At 41.6% G+C, this 21,407-nt stretch overlaps 1 protein-coding gene across 1 annotated transcript in view; it reads right to left on the bottom strand.

Moving 5' to 3' along the window:
• The window catches only part of ank1a (ankyrin 1, erythrocytic a), an 88,209-nt gene that overhangs the window by 29,382 nt on the left and 37,420 nt on the right, over positions 1 to 21,407 (bottom strand). Inside the window, 4 exon segments of the mRNA XM_026187581.1 lie at positions 152 to 250; positions 1,043 to 1,141; positions 3,448 to 3,549; positions 20,982 to 21,074. Of these exon segments, the coding sequence (XP_026043366.1) occupies positions 152 to 250; positions 1,043 to 1,141; positions 3,448 to 3,549; positions 20,982 to 21,074 (393 nt within the window).

Below are 21,407 nucleotides of genomic sequence, written 5' to 3'. Positions count from 1 at the left end.
AGGGAACAGCAACACACAGAAATATTGGAACAGAGACACATGTTAACAGATGGAATTGCAATAGTTACTACAGTGGTTTCACAATAGTTAGCCTGAAGAGAAGCCTCTGTGGATTCAGTGACGACTGCTTTGAAAGGCAGCTCTGTCTCACCTGCGACTGAGCGTTGACATTGGCCCCATAGTTAACCAGCTCTTGGACCACCTGCTCCTGCCCTGCCAGGGCTGCGATGTGCAGGGCCGTGTTCCCTTTCTGGTAAAACACAGAAACATGAGAACACAAGCAAACATTTACATGAAATATTACAGGTGAATTCAAAGTGCAAAGTGTTTTTTTGTTTTTTTGAGAACTGGCAGCATTACAAGGTGTTAAGTTATCTGTATTGGTGTTGTTCCTGCATCATCACAATAATGTTGCATCAGCATTGCAACTGACCAGTCACGCTGTTGTGATGTCATAGCTTCGCAGTGTGTTAAAAAAAAAAAAGCGAAGAAAAACATTTCTTTAATTTTTTTTATAAAATTCTCTTCCAGAACAAATGGTAAGCATTTCAAGTGTTATCTTTATTATGTTGTACAACATAAAAAGAAGTATTATCAAGTCAGGTTTGCTGTTTACCAAATTTTGGTTACTAAGTTTGGTTTGCTTGTGATAGTATTTCATAGCATTAGCTAACTTCTTGGCTAATGCTAACTAAACTAATCAGACAGCGTTATTGGTTGGTTGGGTTGCAGTGTTGATCCTGAGCCAACGTTATGATGATGATGCAGGAATAACACAAACGCATGGATGTCAGCTTGTGCTCATTACGACTATAAAAGATCAGACATTAAAACATTTTTTGACAGGGGCAGCATGTTCCTGCAGTCCTAGCTGGTTCATCACCAACCTCACAGCAGCAAATGACTCAAGGAAGAGTCTTCTTGTCTCAAAACATTAGGCATGTTTCCGAGAAATGTATCTGATATTAAAGCATCTATGATTTTTTTCTTTTTTCCCCACAAGTGATTTTTGAGGGGTTAAGGTTGCAACACTTATTTTTACCTTCGTGGTGGTTTCCAGTACGATCCCATTATGGAGTAGCTCCAGCACCATTTTGACGTGGCCTTCTTTTGAGGCCAGATGAAGCCCATTGAGCCCATTCTGAATGAAAGGGAGAGAAGAGTAGACCTCACACTGAAGGGTCCTACACACACTAAGAGCAGTTTCCTCTAATGGAAAAAAATAAACCAAACAGACAGTATATATATATATACACACAAACACTTGAAGACCATGCCAACTGACACTGTTATCACAGTGACTGAATCACTCACAAACCATAGCATGCACATACTTACACTGGACACCATGCATGCGGTACTCTCAGAATCAGAGTGGCCATTAGCAAAAACACTGTCTACAGGGATGAAAATCAAGATGAAAAATCTTTCATTTGATTAATGATCATGAAAGGAGGAGGGTGACGGGAGGGAGATGGCAGGCCGCTGGTCTCGTGGCCGGGAAGAATACGAGCCGTGTGGGATAGGTCTGACCTCACACAGCCTTCCTTCAGCCGCACAGGACATGTGAGGTTGGACCTTTCCCACACCACTGATATTATTCCTCTGAGTGGAGAGACCACAGCACACCATCACTCTACTGCAGACAAAGGAGGGAAGAAAAGGGGGGAGGTAGGTAAAAAAGGTAAAAATAAAAATCAAGACAAAAAGGAGGCGAGTTAGAAAACAGTAGATAAACAGGCAAAGAGAGATGGCAGTGGAGGATCAGTTAGACTGAGAGGGACAGGGAGGGAAGAAAATATAGTGAGGGAGGGGCTGGAGTGAGGCAGCGTGCTGGCGAGTGAGCCATGGCAGAGGTATCCACACAAAGAAGGAACAGTTAAGCCTCCACCTGGCCAAATTCCCACCATACTGACTCAAACTGTCACACAACCACTGAGGTTTAAGGGACAATCTACAGCTTTTGCCAGATAGCCTGTCGCTCTGTGCGTGTTCCAGCAATGACAGCAATGGCAATACACATAATAATAATAATAGCTTACATTTGGTCGAAGCTATTGGTGTAAGCCATGTGAAGTAAAAGACTAGGTTTGCTTGGTTTTTATCCAAAAAACAATGTAAAACGGTTTAAAATAAGACACAAAGCAGACACCAGTTATTCCAATATGTCATGAATAAATTCCACATTTAGGGACCGTAACTGTAAGTGAAACACGAATGCTGTAGATTATCTCTGTAGGTCAAAAACATTTGATGCCAAACAGTAAAAAGACAAAACAACTTCATGTTGAGTATCTACAACACAATGAAATGAAAGTGTGTCATTCAGGAAAACACATCTACCATGGTATCGTAGTTTTTCTGCATGTACATAGTCACATTTTTAATCAGTGGGGTGTATCCCTTTGTCATTGTAGAGCCGTTTTCCAGTAATGGTCGGGACAGTGCCATTTTATACAAATAAACCTGTCATTATGTGGGGTCTGTTGCGGTGATGGTGAATAGGGCTCACAGAAATCCTGACAGGAGCATTACCGCCAAATAATTAGAAAGTGCTGAGGGCACCATACAGTAAGCGAATGGAAGGGAAACCATGACTAAGTTAGATTAATGAGCCATAGTATTCTCTCGTGCGCACATACAGGTTTTGGCCAAGTTTCTGTAGCCTGCGGGCCTCACTCCTAGCCCACTAACACTATCTCTTCCTGGACGCTGTCAGCATAAAGGAGGATGGAAATGGGGCGAAGGAAAAGCCCCTGCCCCATTTATTACCTCCTCTGGAGACCCTTTAAAACCCGACCTGTCACCTTCAGCCACTGATTAACAGTCTAACCGAGCGTACACATACAGTGCACTGGATGGCACACAAATTTAGTAGTCAGTTTAGAGACTTCATGCACACTGAACACAACACACATATGCAGTAAACATTGGTAACACAGAGAAAATCTGAGGAGAACATAATTGGGTTAGGGATTTTATTTTAAATGGCGCCACCTACTCGTTGTATCTATCCCACTGTAACCTATAGGAGAAACTTAAAAGTACTGCAGGTACTACTCAGTGCAGAGCTACAAAAATACCTAATTTTATTTCATTTTTGGAGACACTGCTACTACACCATCCATTCACACTTTTTTATAGTGAGCAGTCCACCAATATCCTAAAAATTTAATTTAATGAGTTAGAAAGCAGATAGTGAGCCAGGAGACTAAAACCCTGGCAGGATTTGACTGTGGGCACATGAAAAGTAATAAATAAAGTTCGGTTTCTACTTTTGTGCACTACAGCACAATATGTTTAAAGACCAGGTTTGCTGATAAGCAAAATTACATAACGTGAATTAAGAACCAAGAAAACCACGTGCAGTCTGAATAAAAGTGACTGGCAGGTAGTTAGATATGCACGCCAGTCTAGATATTTAATCTGGTGAATGAGTTCTCTCACCTGATTGGCTGTATTTATATCAATGCCATTTTTGATGTGTTCCAAGGCCTTGTCCAGGTTGCCAGAACGGGCTGCTCGGAGAAAACTGTTGCCAGCATCTGCCTGCAACAGAAACAGGGAGAGAGGAGGAAAGAGGGGGATAAAGGGGTACAAGAGAAAGTGAGAGACGCATAAAAGTAGAGGACAAGAGAGGGAAAATGGAGAGAGAGAGAGACAGTGTTTGGTTATTTTTGGGAAAAATGCATTATAAGGACTGAGAGCGATAGCGTGATGGCAGTCGTCCATCAGTTTTCCTCTCATTTCACTCCTCCCTTGGGTATTTTGGACAGTGCAGTTTGAAAATCTACATCGTGAATCTACACATATGGGTGTGTCAGAGGGTTTGTTGGGCATGTAGGCAAATGTATTAGAAAATATTGGCCACAAGTCTTTCTTTCACTCAGGTGATAAGGCAAGTGTGATGACACCAGTAGTCTGTGGTGTATTTGTGATGCCAGCAGATTGTTGGCTCTCTGTTGGGAGTGTGTGTGTGTGTGTGTGTGTGTGTGTGTGTGTGTGTGTGTGTGTGTGTGTGTGTGTGTGTGTGTGTGTGTGTGTGTGTGTGTGAATGAAAGAGACAAAGGTAAAAGGAGAAAGGACAGAGAGTGTGTGAGGCTTTGGTGAGCTCTGGCTCACAGGCCGGCACATGGCATGTTCTCTGTTTTTGTCTGTGTTGTTTTTTTCTGTGTCTGAGGGCTTCCTGCCTCTTCCAGGCAGGAAGCCAGGCAGGGGTGCCGCTGAAACAGGATCACTCATGTGGCACGGGGGGGAAGCAAGGGAGAGGAACAGAAGCAGGAGCATGAGCGACCGAGGGAGAACCACAGGGAGAAAGTCGACTGCAGCAAAGCCCCACACCTTTTTATTTCATTTACATAATCTCCTCTCTTGGCTATCCCTTCCTTACATCCTCTTCCCATCTGAATGGACATCTCAACATGCTGGTCAGGAAGAATAAACAGCTGTTCACTGTATGCATTTGCATAAGCACAAATAATAAAGTTATTGACTGTACAAATCCCTCGTTTTTTGTTCCAAAAGAAAAACACCAAATGCTGCTGCGCACTACAAAAGATGGTTTCCTCAGTGCTTTATGCTGTGTTGACTATTGTAGTGACAGGGTTGTTGGTCCTCTTTTGACAGAGAGAGAGCAGGCCGGGGTATAAAAGAGAAAGGATCCACATGCCTGAAGTAGAGGCATAGCAACAAATGACACCACACACCCTCAGCATGACACCAATGGCACAGCGCTGCGCAAAGAGAGAGGTCACTTTAAAACAAAAAAGAAAAAAGAGGAGAAACGACAATGGAAGGGAAACAGAAAACCTTTAAAGGAAAAGCTGCTTCCAGCTGACTGTGGCAGCAAAACAACAGTCCCGAGTATCAGAGATTGAATCTACTCAGTGGCAAAGTTTCCACTTATCAGATGAACCTCGTGCAGCAAGCAGCACCCTGAGCGTGAAGTATTAAACACTGGGCTTCTGAGTACACCCACTCCTCCAGAGCCATTTGCTCTGGAGTTGCAGTACAACTTCTCATATACATGTGTGTTTTAAAAGGGAACGTGCCAGTTAGATAGTCCCACAATAAAAGAAAACAAATCATGGATGTACCAGAAAGCAAACTGACTTATAAATACATGATATCATATCTAGATCTTAATTCATGGCAGTTATATTTACTGAAAAAATATCAAAATGACATCAAAAAGCAATAAAAATAAACATAATACACTAATAATTAGGAATAAATCATTAGTTATACGTGACAGCTTTAATACTCACAGATCCTAAGTTAACTTGGTTCACCATCTTCCTGCTGAGTTACTCCAAGACTTTCTCATCCTCTTTCACTTTGAAGAAGATAACAACCCACAAACCCCTCCCTCTACACAGCTGCGATCAGACTGACCTCCACATACAAACACCTGTCACTGGAGTTCTGATCACCACACTCTAAACACACGTGCATACCTCCCTTTATTCATTTCATTAATGTAATTCAAATAGAGGTTGTACGTTTAATAATTGCCCATATCTCATTTAGTTAAACTTGCGCATGTCTATGCAACAGCTAAATATAAATATCAGACGGCACAAAATTTACATAATGTAACAGAGTGCATGTGAGGTTTCTGTTGCATGCGAGGTTTGCAGACCATGGTGACACACAGAGACACTCTCATCAAAGTAAAGGCAAATACAGCTGATGCAAACACACACCCAACACAATATACATGGTCTCACAGCAAATGGTAACACCATAGTGACCCCGGCTGAGGCCCCTCTACAGTTGTCCAACCCATCTGCCACCCACCCCATTGCTTCTCTTTAAGGTGAGGCTTTCCTAGTCCTGCAGGCTCACATGTGTCTGTATGTTTCTCTAACTATCTGCTTGCGTCAAGAAGTGAGTGTGTGGTGTGCTAAGATAAAGATGCAGGGTAACCGCACCCATCTGCCAAACTCAGAGACAAGCAGGTACAGAGCTCATACACAGAGCAGAGAAAACACATGCAGTCTAAAAGCTGCTGTGTGGTTTTTCTCGTGTTGCACTCTGCTGGATCGTGTTACGAGTTAGATGAATGAATCCCTCCACGATTATTCCCAAAGAGAATGGACGAGCTTACGACTCCTGGGCTGCGCAGAAATGAGCAGACACATTAATCATACTGCTTGAAGCAAACGACGCAGACAATAACCTGTTCAGAAGCTCCACGGTTAACATTAGCAGTATCAACGCACGGTGTCATGCAGTGTGCATGCAGCTGTCCTCGGGCTGAGACAGTGCAAGGCTCGTTATAATGAAGCTCAAAATTACCAAGTAAAATTATTCCCCTATCATCACTCATCACAGAAAATCCTCTACCCTGAGCTCCCCTACTCGCCCTGCCCCTATCTCAGCTTTTCTTTCCTGTTGCTTTCTTTCCCTCCTCTACCCCCTGCTCCTTACCCGTCTATCCCCCCCCCACCTTCGCTTGCCTCCTCTGCTGGTTTTGCAGCAGACAGGATGACATCATCCCCTCGCCAGTGGACTGCAGTGTTCAAAGACTCAAAGTGTGCATATGTGCTTGTATGCACATGTCGGATATTAATTTCTTATCCCATTGACTGAGGCCCTAAAACTCACCTGAACATTCATTATTTTCTTTTTGCAGCTATTTCACATTAAAGGGTTTTTATGACCAGTCTGGATGAAGTCAGACTGAATGGGGAAGTAAAAACAATGCAAGGCATGAATGGGAAGTCTGCCTGCTGGAGAGTACCAGATACTTCTAATAGAAATCTAACAGCATAATTCAGGAAAACAGCCATTGTGACCCCTTAAAGGTTAGTCTGTATCTGCCAAAAACTTTTATTGCACCCTTTTTTTCTTTTTGATGCCTTTAGTGGTGGATCTTATTTATTTTAGGAATCACTGATTCTAGACTGGTTAGCCCGAGTCTGGCCTAGTCTCAATGCTGCGCAAAAAAAAAGAAAGAACTCAAAATATTTTACGAGTACAATCAACAGACAAATCCTGAATCTCTTCCACAGGATGTCAACAAAATAATCAGACTTATAACCAGTTTCAGAAAATCTCAATATTTCTATCAAAATTAGCACAAAATCTACAAAACAGACACAGTCCCCTTCCTCTCAAACACGCTAACACACGCATACACACACTTACACACAGGTATGCAAACAGCACAGTATGAATCTGCAGACACAGCACCAGGTGCAAATCATAAATATTTTAAGTGCCACCACAGCTATTTGTGCTACCAGCAGAAAGGTGAAAATAAGGTGCCTGCGTATGTTCAGTGTGTCACAAGTACTGCTTTTCTTGCAATAATAATTTCCTGAACTTTAAACAACATGAACTGTGTAAGCACACCAAACTCTAGATGATGTCTAGTGGTTTTCCCTTCCTAAACTCAGTGCCTCGATGTGTTTGGGCTAACACTGGAATCTGGGAGTTTCTGTACATTTTCAGGGGACACTGAAAAACATATGGAAATTCCAAGCAAAATGCTTAAACAGCAATTTCAACAGTATTTTCTGCTGACTTGCATTTGCTCAGAAAATCTTTTTTTTTTCCCCCTCTGTCCCTTTTTCTGTGCTCTCCCTCTTTGCTTTTAGATCTCAGGCTGCCTGGAGTGCTTGAGCAGGCAGCAGGTTGTTTCTGTCTGAAGAGATGTAGCAAGTGCAGAGTCTGTCAGATGGAGACCCTCAGGACTGCTGGGTTCTGGACACATTAACAGGAAACGAATGAGAGGGGCACAACTGGGATGAAGCTGTTACATTCCCCAACTCAGCTCTGTCAGTCTGCATGTAAATGTGCCCCCCTGTCCAATCATTTGTCTCTCTGCGGATATTCCTTGTATGTGACAAAGCGTATTGTCCCATTTTTACTATTTACTTTCTCACACTCCGAGCCCCCCCTCCCACTCCACAGCCCACTGTTTGTCCCTGCCAAACTCGATGATTGTCTCTTTATATTTGGGCCTGCTGAAGCCTCTGCATTTGTAGATGAGATTGTCATGGTTATTATTGCCATGGTTATTGTGATGTTTTTGACAGAGGACAAAGGGAGTGAAAGCCATAGGATGACGATAGGTTTTGCAACTGATTGCAAACACACCCTCACGCACACACACACACACACACACACACACACACACACACACACACACACACACACACACACACACACACACACAAATATATATATTATATCTATATCTATATTTATTTATTTTTAAATCTACCACTGTAGAACTGCCTTTGTATAAATCTTTGTTGTACACTGAGTATTGCTTCAGTATTGCAGCTTAATCAATCGCTACAGAAACCCAGTAAACCTCATGTTGTAGGTTTTTTGTTTTGTTTTTTTTGCTGGGCTTTTACACTTTTTTTTTTTATTACATTTACATTACAACTCCTAATTTTTTTTAACTGGAAACATTGTATTTTTCTTTCTTGACCACATTTATATGACTGTAATAGTAACTACTGCCTTTTCCCTGAATTTACCTATAAAATATGCAAAAATTTTATATGGACTTCATGTTTTTCTCATAAATTAAACTACTGATGCGCAAAACCACACATTTTTTACATCTTAACCAGCTGCTGCATTAAAATGCTTTCTAGATGTTAAAAGTAGCAGTTAGAGATAGCAAGAAATGGGTCTTCTTCATAATTCATTTTTAAAAATATAGAGTACTTTTAGCTAAGTAAAATATCAAACTTGTAAGTAAACATAGCCTTACCCCTAATGATATATTATATTATATTATATTATATTATATTATATTATAAAGAAAAATAAAGTGACTTTTGGAATATAATCAAATAGTTTTCTAACTAAAACACGTCAGTTAAAATTCATCTATGTTTGCTCCCTTATTGCCAAGACTCCACAAATTTTATATTCAGATCAGGGTCTCTTTTCATCATTGATGAAGACTTGGATCTCAGAGAGGATAAAAGCCCAACTTTACTTTATATATTTACCCTTTATTAGTTACTTTTTCTATTTGGCAATTCACTTTGGCAAGGTCTAATTGTACAGACACTAATAGAAGTGGAAAAAAAAAACCTCCAGACAGTGGATGGTTCTGAGAAGTTTAACCTTCACTGATTGCATGGTGACTATATCTGTAGTTCATCCTCACGCCAATAAACGACACATAGAAGCTGCATCGTCAAGAGTAAACTCTTACAATCACTTCTTCTTTTACTGCAGATAAACTCCAGGAAACACAAAAAAAGCACACGAACTCAAGTAGTAAGGCCTTGTGAGTCTGTGCCCTGTGTTGCCATTACCTGCACTGGGTGAGCACATGAAAGCCACACTTAAAGCTCTCATTAACCGACCCTCTAATCAGTTTTACCGACCTCTGGTTTACTTACCGCAGCTAATCCTGGTACAATCTGAACATCAAACAGACAAATTAAGTCAAAAACAAGATTAAGGTTGGAAACAGAACATGACACACACCCACATGTATACGCACTTACACTAATCTTGGGTGCACATGCATGACAATTTTCAAAGATACTCCCAAGCAACCAAACTCACTCCCACGTCTAAATAGGCTGTTTTTCTAGCACTCAATCACCTCTATAGATGTTTGATTAAAACCGCATGAAGCTGGTGTGTAGTCCATAAAGAACAGATCAGATTCTCAATGAGCAGAATCAATGTTTACTCCTCCAGGACTTGTGTTACTTTTTCTCTTCTTAAAAACAAGGCCCTGTTCAGGACTGAAAAGGAGAGGCAGTGAAAGCAGCGCTGAAGACAACGCTCCCAAACAGTTAATGTGGACAGACAGAGAATAAGAATGGCACTTTGCAAACAGACAGCCAACAGAAAGAGCCGTGTGCTGAATAAAATGAGCTGAAACAAATACCAATACATCAATATTCATGTGTGAGATAAAGAAAATATGAAAGGAAAGGATTTAAAACAGGGAGCAAAGCCAGCGAGAAAAAGGTACTGGACCATCACAGTGTGATGTAGAAAGGTTAAGAGAGGGAACGCTGGCAGGTGCATTACAGCTGAGAAAATGCAATGATTTTACAGTGGAGCAAAATGCTATTAAAAAAGACAGCAGAACGAGTATTAGAGAGACATACAGTCATATGAAGAGACAGGAATAGTTACAGGACAAGAGATACAGTACGAGTGCAGCAAGAAGAAGGTGAGACAGAGAACAGCAGAGTCTGTGTACTCACTCCAAAAGTGACGCTCTTGACTGGCATGCCTGTTGGCCCTCCACTCTCTCTTTCTTACGTTTTCTGTTTCTCTCAAACACACAGCTGTCTTTTCTGTTGCCCCCTGCAAGTGCTGCGGTACAGGGCACGTAGACCCCCATCCAACGTAAACACGAAAACCACTCACACACACATATACACACGCCCAGACACACACACTTGAGTAAGCATGGTGGGTGGAGATATTGGGTAGGGTGGGGGTTGAGGGGATGGGGGGCCCAGGGGTTTATCTCTGGAGGAATGCTGCCTGTATCTAAGGACACACATTTCACACGCAGCCGAAAACAAATGGGCACCCCCACACTCTGCCCGTGGATTTCCTGCCTCCATCCGTGTTCCTTCTCGGCTCCATTTCCACTCATAGTTTGAACTATCCTTACTTTTCTCATGTACCCCACCCGTTTCGTGCCCTTTTTCGGTCTTCCATCACACTCTGCTCTGCTGTCCACCTCTTCTGTCCCCTCCACCTTTCACATTTGTTGCACCCCGACACTCTGTGTCACCCCAACTTTATCCCTCCTTTCTCCTGTCCCTGCTTGCCCGCATGTCACGCCCATCGCTGTGTCTCCTGTATGTTTTGTGACAGCCAGACAATCAATTTTTTTCTAAGACCAGGCAGAATACCAGAATAGTGCAGAGTTACTGTGGCGAATGGGTGTGTTTTTTCCGAGTGGGTCCGTTTCAGTCTGCGAGGTGACTTACAGTGACAAAGCGCCCGGTGGGGGGGTTGCTGCCACCGCCCAGTGACAATGGGGCCAGACACATGGGGTGGAGGGGTGGGGGGGAGCACGGAGGGGCCAGGCTCTCAAAAGGCCCTGCCTCTTTTAATAAAGCGTCCGTCATTCCTCGCTTGAAAGGACCTCCTTTTCTCTCCCTCTCCCCTCCTCTCTCCCTCTCCTGGCTAAATGCTGGGAAAAGCACATCGCTGCCAAAACCATGCAGAGAGATAAATGCTAGTAGGAGAGATGAAGGAGGGGGCATGGCAGAAAGGAGGCTATACACTACTCAGTACCACTGGACCGTGACCTGGGCAAAAACATCACGTGGGATGTCTGTGCTGTCCACAGAATTGAGTTTGGACAGTGACGAGAGCTCCAGTGAAAAAGAATGTTGAGGCAGTGGACAACGAGTACTAATGCCCATGAAGACATGACAAATTATCCCATGCTTCTCCAAGAAGCGTACTAACATCAGCCTACTCTTGCCAAGCCAGCAGAGAGTAACGCAAATTATATGAGGGGAAGAATGATAACCTCTCAGATCCTTGTTGATAAGACTTTTTCCCCAAAGGTGTGGCAGAATTAAGTGAGTGATGAGACCCACCTGAGTTTTTCTCAGCAGGTGCAGTCAGCTTAAAAGTGTCATTGTTACTCATGACACAGTAAGACAATCAAGTAGTCAATAGTTTATGAGGTATTATAGTAGGATTTTTGATTATGGTGCTTTGCAGGCTTTCCTGCAAGACTTTTCTTCCTTTTTAAGTCAACTGTGTGACAGATGTTGTGGGTCAGAACTCACCTGTTCTGCTTACCGGTACTAACCATACAGCTTAAATCTGTAAGAGCACTCTTGCAGGTGGCCTCATAGCGAACTAGTGGCCGACCAACTTTTCTTGTCCCTTCAGCCAGCTGCCCATTTATCAGGGTTTGATTGGCCAGTCATCATCCATGCGGCAAACATGGCCCATCCAATATAGGTGATTTCCAAACAATTTGATCTTTATGTCCTCTACGCTGGCATTTTCTAGGACTTCCTTATTTTAGACAAAATGATCCCATTTGATTCGTCACATAGACCTCAACCTTTAAAAGCTAATAACACATGAAGGATTCAACAAGGATAAATATATGTAAAGCATTGCTGTGCTTTATTTCTAATGCAGGTGAGAGTTTTTAAAGCTGTGTTATCAATCATTTAGTCCCCATCTAGGCTGTAACTCTTACACCCTTGCACAAAGATGTATTCTTATTTATTCTCTTAAAGAGACAGAGATCTAACTGAGAGTGATTTCAGGTCATTGTCGAGCTCAGGCCACACTGCTGTTTTGTAACAGGGTTGATTTAAGTTGGAGACAGACATGCCCTCTGCACCCTGTGTCACGCTCCTCTTGTTTGCAGGATAAAGGGTTGCGACTGTCCACGTGTGGTGCTTGTGGTGGTTTATTGCCCGTGTCCTGATGCTTCAGAGAACAGTGATCAGAGAGAAAAAAAACTGTAAAGAAAAAAAGCCACATACTGTAGTCTGTACCTATTCTCACTATTTCACATCACAGACCTAAAGTTAGCATTTTAGGATCAAACATATGAAGTAGCAATAGCAGTAGGAACTATACTGGTGGAAACCGGAGAGGATTCATTTGGAAAAAAAGAAGAAAAAAAAATCTTTAAGTAAAAATAACAAAATGCATTCTCTGAAGGCAACATTTTCAAAGCAGAAAACACGTGCATTATCAGTCATAATGACAAAACTCTATACCATATTCTCTTTGAATTCCAACATAATGCTATTTCTATGTAAGGTTGCACAGGTTCAGAATGCTGTAATGCCCCTCTAGTGGCAGCACAATGCTCTGCAGCTTTGGCCAGTAGCAGCTTCATATCAGGGATGGGGTGGGTTGGGCTGATACTGCAGCCTTGGCAAAAACCTTACAGTCTCTCTCTCTCATACACACCCACAAGTACACACACAAAACACACACATTCAGTGGCTTATCCTGTACTTCAGCACTTCCACACATTAAGCTTGCCTGGCTTCTGAACTGAGAAAAGAGCTATTTAATTCAGCATAGGTAGCTCACGCTCATATACATACATAGTCAGGCGTACGGTCACCTGAACAAACGCACATGCGCCTCAATGTGACAAAGCCAGACTGACCTGTGGAAGACAAAAAACAGGAAGTTAGAAATACTCGAGGAAGGATAGCAGAAAAGATGAAAGCAATAGAGAAGAATGACAGCCGCAATATGTCAGCACAGGACCGGGCTCCTATTAATCTTCATAAGTGGACAAGTAGAGTCAGGGAAATACAGAGGGAGGATGTGCACGAGGCGAGAGAAAGAGAATCACTGTGGAGAGAATATATGTCTTCACAACTCTCCATGTCTCCCTCTCTTGTTTTGTATGTACGCAGTGCCGGAGCTCTTGCTGAGAAAATAAAGCATCTTGACCATCACTCACTACTGGGTTTGAGTCAGCCTCAGACAGAATCCGAGCAGCCAGACCATAATTCAATCAGTCTGATTAATAGACATAGAGGTGAAGTGGCCTGAGTTTTTAAACTCTATTCAGAACTAATGTACTGTCCTGAAACTACAAGATATGAACCCCACCAGGACGACGAGTTCACCTTCCAATGCTGATTTAACTCAATTTAAGTTGGGCATAATGCAATAAGATTGTAAGACCCTGAAGAATATAAACTCCATTGTTCCTCTGAGAAAGAGAAGCAGAGCAAGAAGTAAAACACTACATAACATTTTATTGTTACTTAGCTTCTGTCTTTAATGTCTAATTATTTTAGAGCTTTCTTGATGAAGGTTACAATGTGACAATAAGAGTTTCATTTTTCTTTTATGTAGGCAAACTAAACTAAAGCCATTTTTAAAATAATAAAAACAATAATAAGAGGGCAATTTCTTGTTATTAATCAGCTAACTCATACAAAGACATAAATACCGTTCAAATCAGCAGGTTACTTTTCGGAAATTTATCTTTAACAAACTTTGTATATTGTTTATGTGGTAACTGCATAGTTACTACACTGTTGTGACAGCTACCTAGCTAGATTGTTACTGCAATATCTTCTTCTGTTTTCCATTTAATTTCCTGGTATGTCAGATGGTTACATAACAAAAGGACCAAACTCAGCCAAATGAGTTCAGTTAATGTATGACTGAAAAAAGTAGAATTACAAAATAATTTATTAATACACTTTAAAAAGGATTATATGCAAATGGAGGCACACAGTGACTGCCCGTGTCTTTCTGCACTGGGGTATGTTTTAAACCGGTCTAGGTCTTGTAGCATGTCATTAACATTTGTACAGGTACAGTGACATTTCCAAACATTCGTTTTCGGTTTGCCTTGCACCATCAGTCCCATTCCTCACCCCAGAGAGAGGAAGCAGCAAAGAATCCAAAGATGAAAGAGGAGACGAGTGGAAAGAGCAAGAGGTGCGCAACAAAGCGGAAACAAAGGGGTCCGGTGATAAATAAACACGCCTTGGGAGCGTCAGTGAGTCTGTGCTGCAGTGGATTTGTGCACAACATCTTCATTTGTTGCACAGTCTTGTTGACAGTATGACAGCATAATCTGCATTGCTTTGCTGAGTCAGACACCCACAACTCTATATGCATAAACTTCCTGTGTTATTGAAACTAAACTGGTGGAGCGACTGCCAACAGCAGTAAATGACCCATTCATACCCAAATACACAGGCTGCTCTTGATTAAAAAATGAATACATATTTGATGTGTCTATCATGTCGTTTTCCACTTCAGCATTTAATATCTTGCCTCTGGGGACAGATGTTGCAATTAAGGGAGACGCTCTTATCAATCAGTGCAAGTGGAGTCCAAAGAAGTCTTTTAAAGCTGGAGTCAATCACTCAGCTGCCTCTACTCAACAACTTTAGCACTGCCTTACATTTACAGATCCAAACACTCACACACTCATAGAAATACCTGCATCAATTAACACCACACACACACACACACACACACACACACACACACACACACACACACACACACACACACACACACACACACACACACACACACACTTTCACCCACAGCGCATTACATGCAGGTGCACACACCCTTTTCATTCAGCACACACACATACCCCAATCAACCACAACATTAAAACCACCACCTGCCTAATATTGTGTCAGCCCCCATCATACTGCCAAAACGGGTCCACAGGACCTCGGGGGGTGTCTGCTGTGCCAGGCACTGGGATGTTGGCAGCTGATCATTTGGATCCTGTGGGTTATGGGTTGTGGCCTTTTTGTATTCGGCTTGTTCTGACGTTCCTGGGGATAATTAGTTGGATTAGGATCTCGGAAGCTTGAAGCTAGGTCAATACTTGGGGTTCTCGGTCCTAACTTTAATTCCTGTTCATTTTTAGGCTGCGGCAGAGGTCAGCGTTCTGCTGGGAAATGCTGCTGCCATTGCCATATGGGCTCTGCTTGGTACAAGTGGACAGTTGGTGGCATATATTTAAGTAAGATCTGCATAAAAGCAAAAGGAGACGCATTTTCCCGAAACTGAAGTATTGATATTTCTTTCTCCTGTCAGTAGCTTTAATGTTGTGGCTGAGGGGTGTACGTAGCTCACAGCAACCTTCCATAATGCAAGCATTCAATTCGGGCAGCGGTATACTCAAACTGAACAATGTCGTGCAACGTATCATCAAACAATGTTTGTAGGGAAGTTTAGATGTTTATATATTTTCTTACAACATTTGGGGGTGTTGAGAGATGCTGGTAATTAAAGTAGGGTGAGTGCATTTAAACCTGGATGTACAATCAAATGTGGCAGATATGCAACTCTGCCCAAACCATTAGGGGCCCAAGGCAGACACAAATTTCCATCAAGCTCGTTTTGCCTTTTTCTGAAGAACCAGGTTGAGGTGGCCATAAACATCAGAAATGAGTCAGAAATCAGAACTTCAGAACTTGTACTTATAAACAACTTTATTCTGAAATTTAAACCAGATATCTGTAAGTCAAATCACTTTTTTTTGGCTCTTTAATTTGAACTTCTGGTAGAGTTGGCCTAAACTAAAATACAGGAAGAGACTGTTTTACAATAACGGGAACTGATTTAATGACACAATCTACTGTGTTTATTAAGATATTTTTATGGTGATGAATGAATGAAAATAAAATGCTGCATAACAAAATGCACTTAGAGTGTCTGAATTTGTTTGAGCATCTTATTTACTTCCTTGTGATTAAAAGCTGTCGAGGTATAGCTATAGCCTGTTTTACCTGTTTGTAAATTCAAATGAAACCATATGAAAATGACTGAATATCACTGGTGTAGAGAGCAGAGAGACTGGATTTCCTCCCCTGGTCTGCGCTGAACATTCACGGGGTTCACATGAAAATGTCAAACAGGGAGATTCTGTCTGTGAAACACTGAGGCGATGTATCCTGGCCATTGTTAACGTATATATATGTATTTCACTTTTTCACTTTTTATTTCAGTCTTTCTCTGCTGGAACTATTTTTAGGCAGGTCACCAGGTCTTCATCACTGATAATGCAGACAGTGTGGAAGTAAGAATATGGGTACATGTTGAGGACGGGGAAGCCCACCATTACACCTCCTGTGTATAAAAGCATAAAGTATCTAACAAACTGTTGAATTCAGAGGGCTTTCAGCGGGCATTTTCTTTTTGGAGTATACTTCCACCTTTAACCATGCACTCTGCACATTCATCTTAAACACATGCACATGCACGCATGCATGCACATTAATTGTTGCTCACATTCTCTTTCTCACTGTCTTTTTGTCAGGTAAGGATACATATAAATAGTGGTGATGATATCTAAGATGCCTTTGGGTTTAAATGGACACAAACAAAAACAAATAGTGCAGTTGGAAAGTCCAACCAATGTAAAAAAAAAAAAGTATATAAAAGAAGTAGTGGGTAAAGGTATTTGAGTTATGGAAGTCATCATTTGAAGGCAAATAATCCCATAAACAGAGGAGTGTAATATTGTGGGGTTAAGCTAAAAAAAGAAGTTTTAAAAAACGTGTGAGCAGAAAGAGACATCTGGTCCTGGCTTCATTAAATCTTTAAAAGTTCAGCCTTAAGGTTATCATGTCAGAAATGTATGTTTACACTTACGTAGAATGGAAACAACATTTTGATTTATAAAAGATTGGATGAGGGACATACATATTCAGTGACCTAGCTTAGTATGGCTCCACTGAAATCATTCTTTACAGGCCAGATTGTTCCCGTGAGGGATCTCACTATAGCAAAAAGCCAGAAATGATCAGTTCCTAATGGGTCAGCAAGACGAGGAGAGTCCTGCTCTCCTGTCTCCTCTTTAACGTTGGGCTGAGGCCAACTGAGACATTACACAACTTCTGCAGTCTGGCACAAAAGCAGTAAACCTTTAATCTGAATTCTGTGAAGCTGGTATCAGTAACCCTGGGACAAAAACCAGAGTTACAATATTTGAATGCGCCATGGCCTTTCACATGTAAATTACACTCTGCCCCCCTAGCCGAAACAAATTACAGCCAACTGCTGGTGGCTGGATATGAATGGGCTTCCTAATGTAGTCTACATCTACAGTGGGCCAGGGAGCAGCTGGAAAAAAGAAACTGAGACGGAGGAGAATTTATGTGACAGAGCAGGGTGTGATAGTTTGCTTTATTTCATATTAAATCTACAATGCAGCCGTACTGTGACGAATGGGGCTTGGCTCTCTGAGCATCTGTCTCCAAGGACTCACTGAGGGGTAATTAGAGCTGTGGGATGATAAGGGATATTCTCCAGCCCGGCCCAGCCCAGCCCTATCAATGGTGGCACAAGGGTTGGGGCTTTACACAAATCTGTGTACAGGAGGGGGCAGGGTAGGGTGGAGCACTGGATGAAGGGCTGGATTTTTTGTAAATTACATCAGCTCAGGGTAAGAGTCATGGTTTGTGGGACCTGTCTGAGTTTTATATCACCAAGCCAATCTGCATGATGCTGCTTAATGCTTTTGGACTTATTTGGGGTGACAGCTATGAACAAAACTAGCTGGAGTGAGCTTGCAGCAATATACAATGTAGGTTCATTCATTTTTGTAGCTTTGGTTCTACTGATTAAACATGTGCTAAAACTAGGTCTGACCAGGTCATAAAACAAAGTTACTATGATTTCAATATATGACACACGTCCAGTTCACTGCTAATTGTGAAGTATTTGCATAAAAGAAGCAGTTATTCAGGTTCACCCAGAATGTAAAAAGTCTTTACATTTCATTGGCTGGTTGTTCAGTTGCAAGAATTATTTTTACACACCAGCAAAGCTTTACAAAAACAAAACTGGGGGGAAAAAAGAAGCTGCTTGTAGCCAAACTGTGAGAAAGACTTTATGTCATGTTTAGCACTAAACAAGTTAACCTATTGTAGCTGTGAGTCTGATTCTGAATTCTGATTTCTCTTCTTTGCATTTATGTTTAAGACAGTTTTTCAAATGTCCTCCAAACGAGACTCAGACCGATGTTATAAGGCCCAACATAACAGCAGAAATGTGTTTACAGTTTGGCCTTTTTTTACAGGCTTAAAATTCGTTCTTAAAGTGTGCAATAATAGATGAGTGGCTGTTCTGACAAACACGCAGATGCTAGCAAAGATGACTGAAGCTGTGAGGCTTCTGATAGGCTTCTTCACTAACTATGGAATCGCTGAACTGGACCTTTTCAAGGTTTTGGTGTCTTTTAGTGCCTTTTGATGCAATGACCTGGCCAGATTTATTGTTTGCTATATCTTTAATTGCACATGAGTGCTCCACTTTTGGCTAGGGAAATTTTATTATTATATTTGGATGTTTATTTGTATATATTTTTGTCTGTGTGATGATCATCACATGCAGTTACAAGATCTATATGGATGCAAATCGCTAATAAAGCTTTATGTGTTAGCTTGCCAGAATTCCTGACTCCTAAAAATCATCATAGCAGTGGCCAAGATGCAAAAATGAGTTTTTTCTATTGGACTTTTATGTATATTGTCTATGATTAAAACAAACTAATTGTTTAGAACCTGAATAATCAAAATCCTCACATTTGTTGCTTTGTTAGATTTTGTCAGTTTTATTACATTTTCAGACCTACAGTGTTAGAGACTGATAAGTGGGAAGCAGACATCTTTTTGCAGGAGCTTGGTTTATGCCACTACTGCTTTCCTCTGCTGCAATAGCTAAGGGCACGTGAGAAGACTTTTACTCAGGTAACAGGTGCTTAAATGTTCATGCTTACAGCCAGCAATCACACTAACCCTTCCCAAAAAGACTTAGGAACTCTTTATTGTACAACCCACTTGATGATTATTATGTTTACGTAAGCCATCAGGGTTTTTCCAAAGTGGTAATATTTATAACCAGATAAACGCAACGCTATATGGACAATGACTACAAACCTAACAATATATTTCTAGCTGTGACAGAGAGAAATAAATAAATAAAATATCAGCTTTCACACATTCAAACAAAAGATAAAAGAACATTCAAAACAATAAAGGAAAAATACAACTGGCCAGTGCACACGCATTCAAGAGCATAACCAAGGGAAGGACTCCATATTGTTGTATGCTGGGCTGCTTTTCATGATGGTGTGTTTTCTTGACGGTGTTCAATGTGCTCAGCTCACCTTGTTTTTTTAAATATATTTGTTCTTAAGTCGCTGCACTTCCAAATGGTTTACGTACTTAACTGTGTAAGATGAGAAAAGTTTAACTGGGTTTCTGTGAAGGGTAACCCAATAGTGCTCCAAAGTGTTTGGGAGCAATATGGAGGTAAGGAGAATAGCTTTAGGAATTTCACACGGGAGCAAGGGGGAGCTAGGATCTGAGGGGAAATCATCAGGGGCAAGAGTCGTCTGGAGCAAGTTTCCCAGCAGCCTTATTGCACTTAGATGATCTTTCCTCCAACAAGGGACAACGGATTCAAGATCATCTACTAGATGTGGTGCAATAACACCTTGGGCAAACCTATCCCAGACTGTTTAAACAGATAAAAACAGACAAAACACAGGAACAGCACATGACAAACATAGTGACACATAAAATACGCACAGACACAATACACAACACTGACACATCAAAGGCACGGGCAAAGGCAGGCAACCAGGCAAGACCACAACACTGACAGCACTTAACAGGAACATCACAGGACAGACATTCAGACTTTCTTCTAATACACAGATCGAAGCCATGCAAGGACGGAAAAGCATGCACACAAACTCACAGGACAAAGAGATCAACTCCAAAGCACATCCCCGCACTCTCGCTCTCACACACACCCACACAAACTTTAAACTAACCCTAAACACGAACACAGAATGACACAAGCATATTTTAGAAATCAGAAGAACCCACAGGAAAAATACTTGGACTGTTGTCTGTTATCTCTACTGTGAACTGTTGTGCAAAGTACTTTTTTTTCCATAGCAGGAAGCGCATACCTATTTGTAACTCGTATGAAGCATTTTAAAAGTACATCAAAGCTATATTTTCCCCGTGGACTCTTGTCTTGTAATATGCTGCTTGAGAACATTAATTTCAGAGAAATCACAGAGACGATATCCAGATTAATATCCACACAAATACACACTAAGGTTATATGTATTACGTTTAACTGAAAAGAAGGAACGCAAAAACAATAACAAACCAAATCAAATAAATTAGGAACAGCACGTTAGTACGATACGTCAAGCAAAGACAGGAACAAAGAAAAAGCTCCAGCCTGATCCCACGACACCTGACCGAATCAGCTCACATCACAACGGCAACACTAGAAAGTCAAAGGAATCAGAACTACAGTACCATAAAGCAACACATCACAAAAAGAAACAAGAGAGATAAAGATAAAAAACAACAACAACAGCAGAGCAACAACAGTGACACAAACTTTAAGTGACAGATACAACATTTGTCATAAATACATAATATATACATATAGATATAAAGAAAGAGGAAAAGCCAGATATACGTGTTGCAGATATTTACTTCATCATCATAGTGCCATACTCCTTGGCCATCCGGCATCTCAGAGCTCACACTACTGTCCTGATCGATTAGCCAGCGATGCACGGCGTGGGCCTAAAAGGACATACGACATAAAGACAGAGCCCGGTTAATCGCAGCAGTGAGAAGCAGAGATGGAGAGACAGAAAGGAAGAGGGAGGGTAGAGGAGGAGAAGCAGCACGGACAGAAAACAATGACAAGGAAATGATCAAAAGATTCAGGAGGAGGAACAGGTGAACATCAAATTGAGACACGGAGAGAAAACTAGGTGGAGCGAGAGGAGGACGAGGAAACCAACCCCACCCTGCCCCAACCTATCCCATCCCACCTTGCTTGTCAAACCCCACCCCAACCCCAGGAAAGAACTCCCCTGTGGGAAACAGGCCAGGTTACAATGAGTGGTATGA

The sequence above is a fragment of the Astatotilapia calliptera genome, chromosome 12 (genome assembly GCF_900246225.1).
Source record: "Astatotilapia calliptera chromosome 12, fAstCal1.2, whole genome shotgun sequence".
Taxonomy (NCBI): domain Eukaryota; kingdom Metazoa; phylum Chordata; class Actinopteri; order Cichliformes; family Cichlidae; genus Astatotilapia; species Astatotilapia calliptera.
Note: the sequence above shows the minus strand (reverse complement) of the source record. Positions and strands in the feature narration are given on the sequence as shown.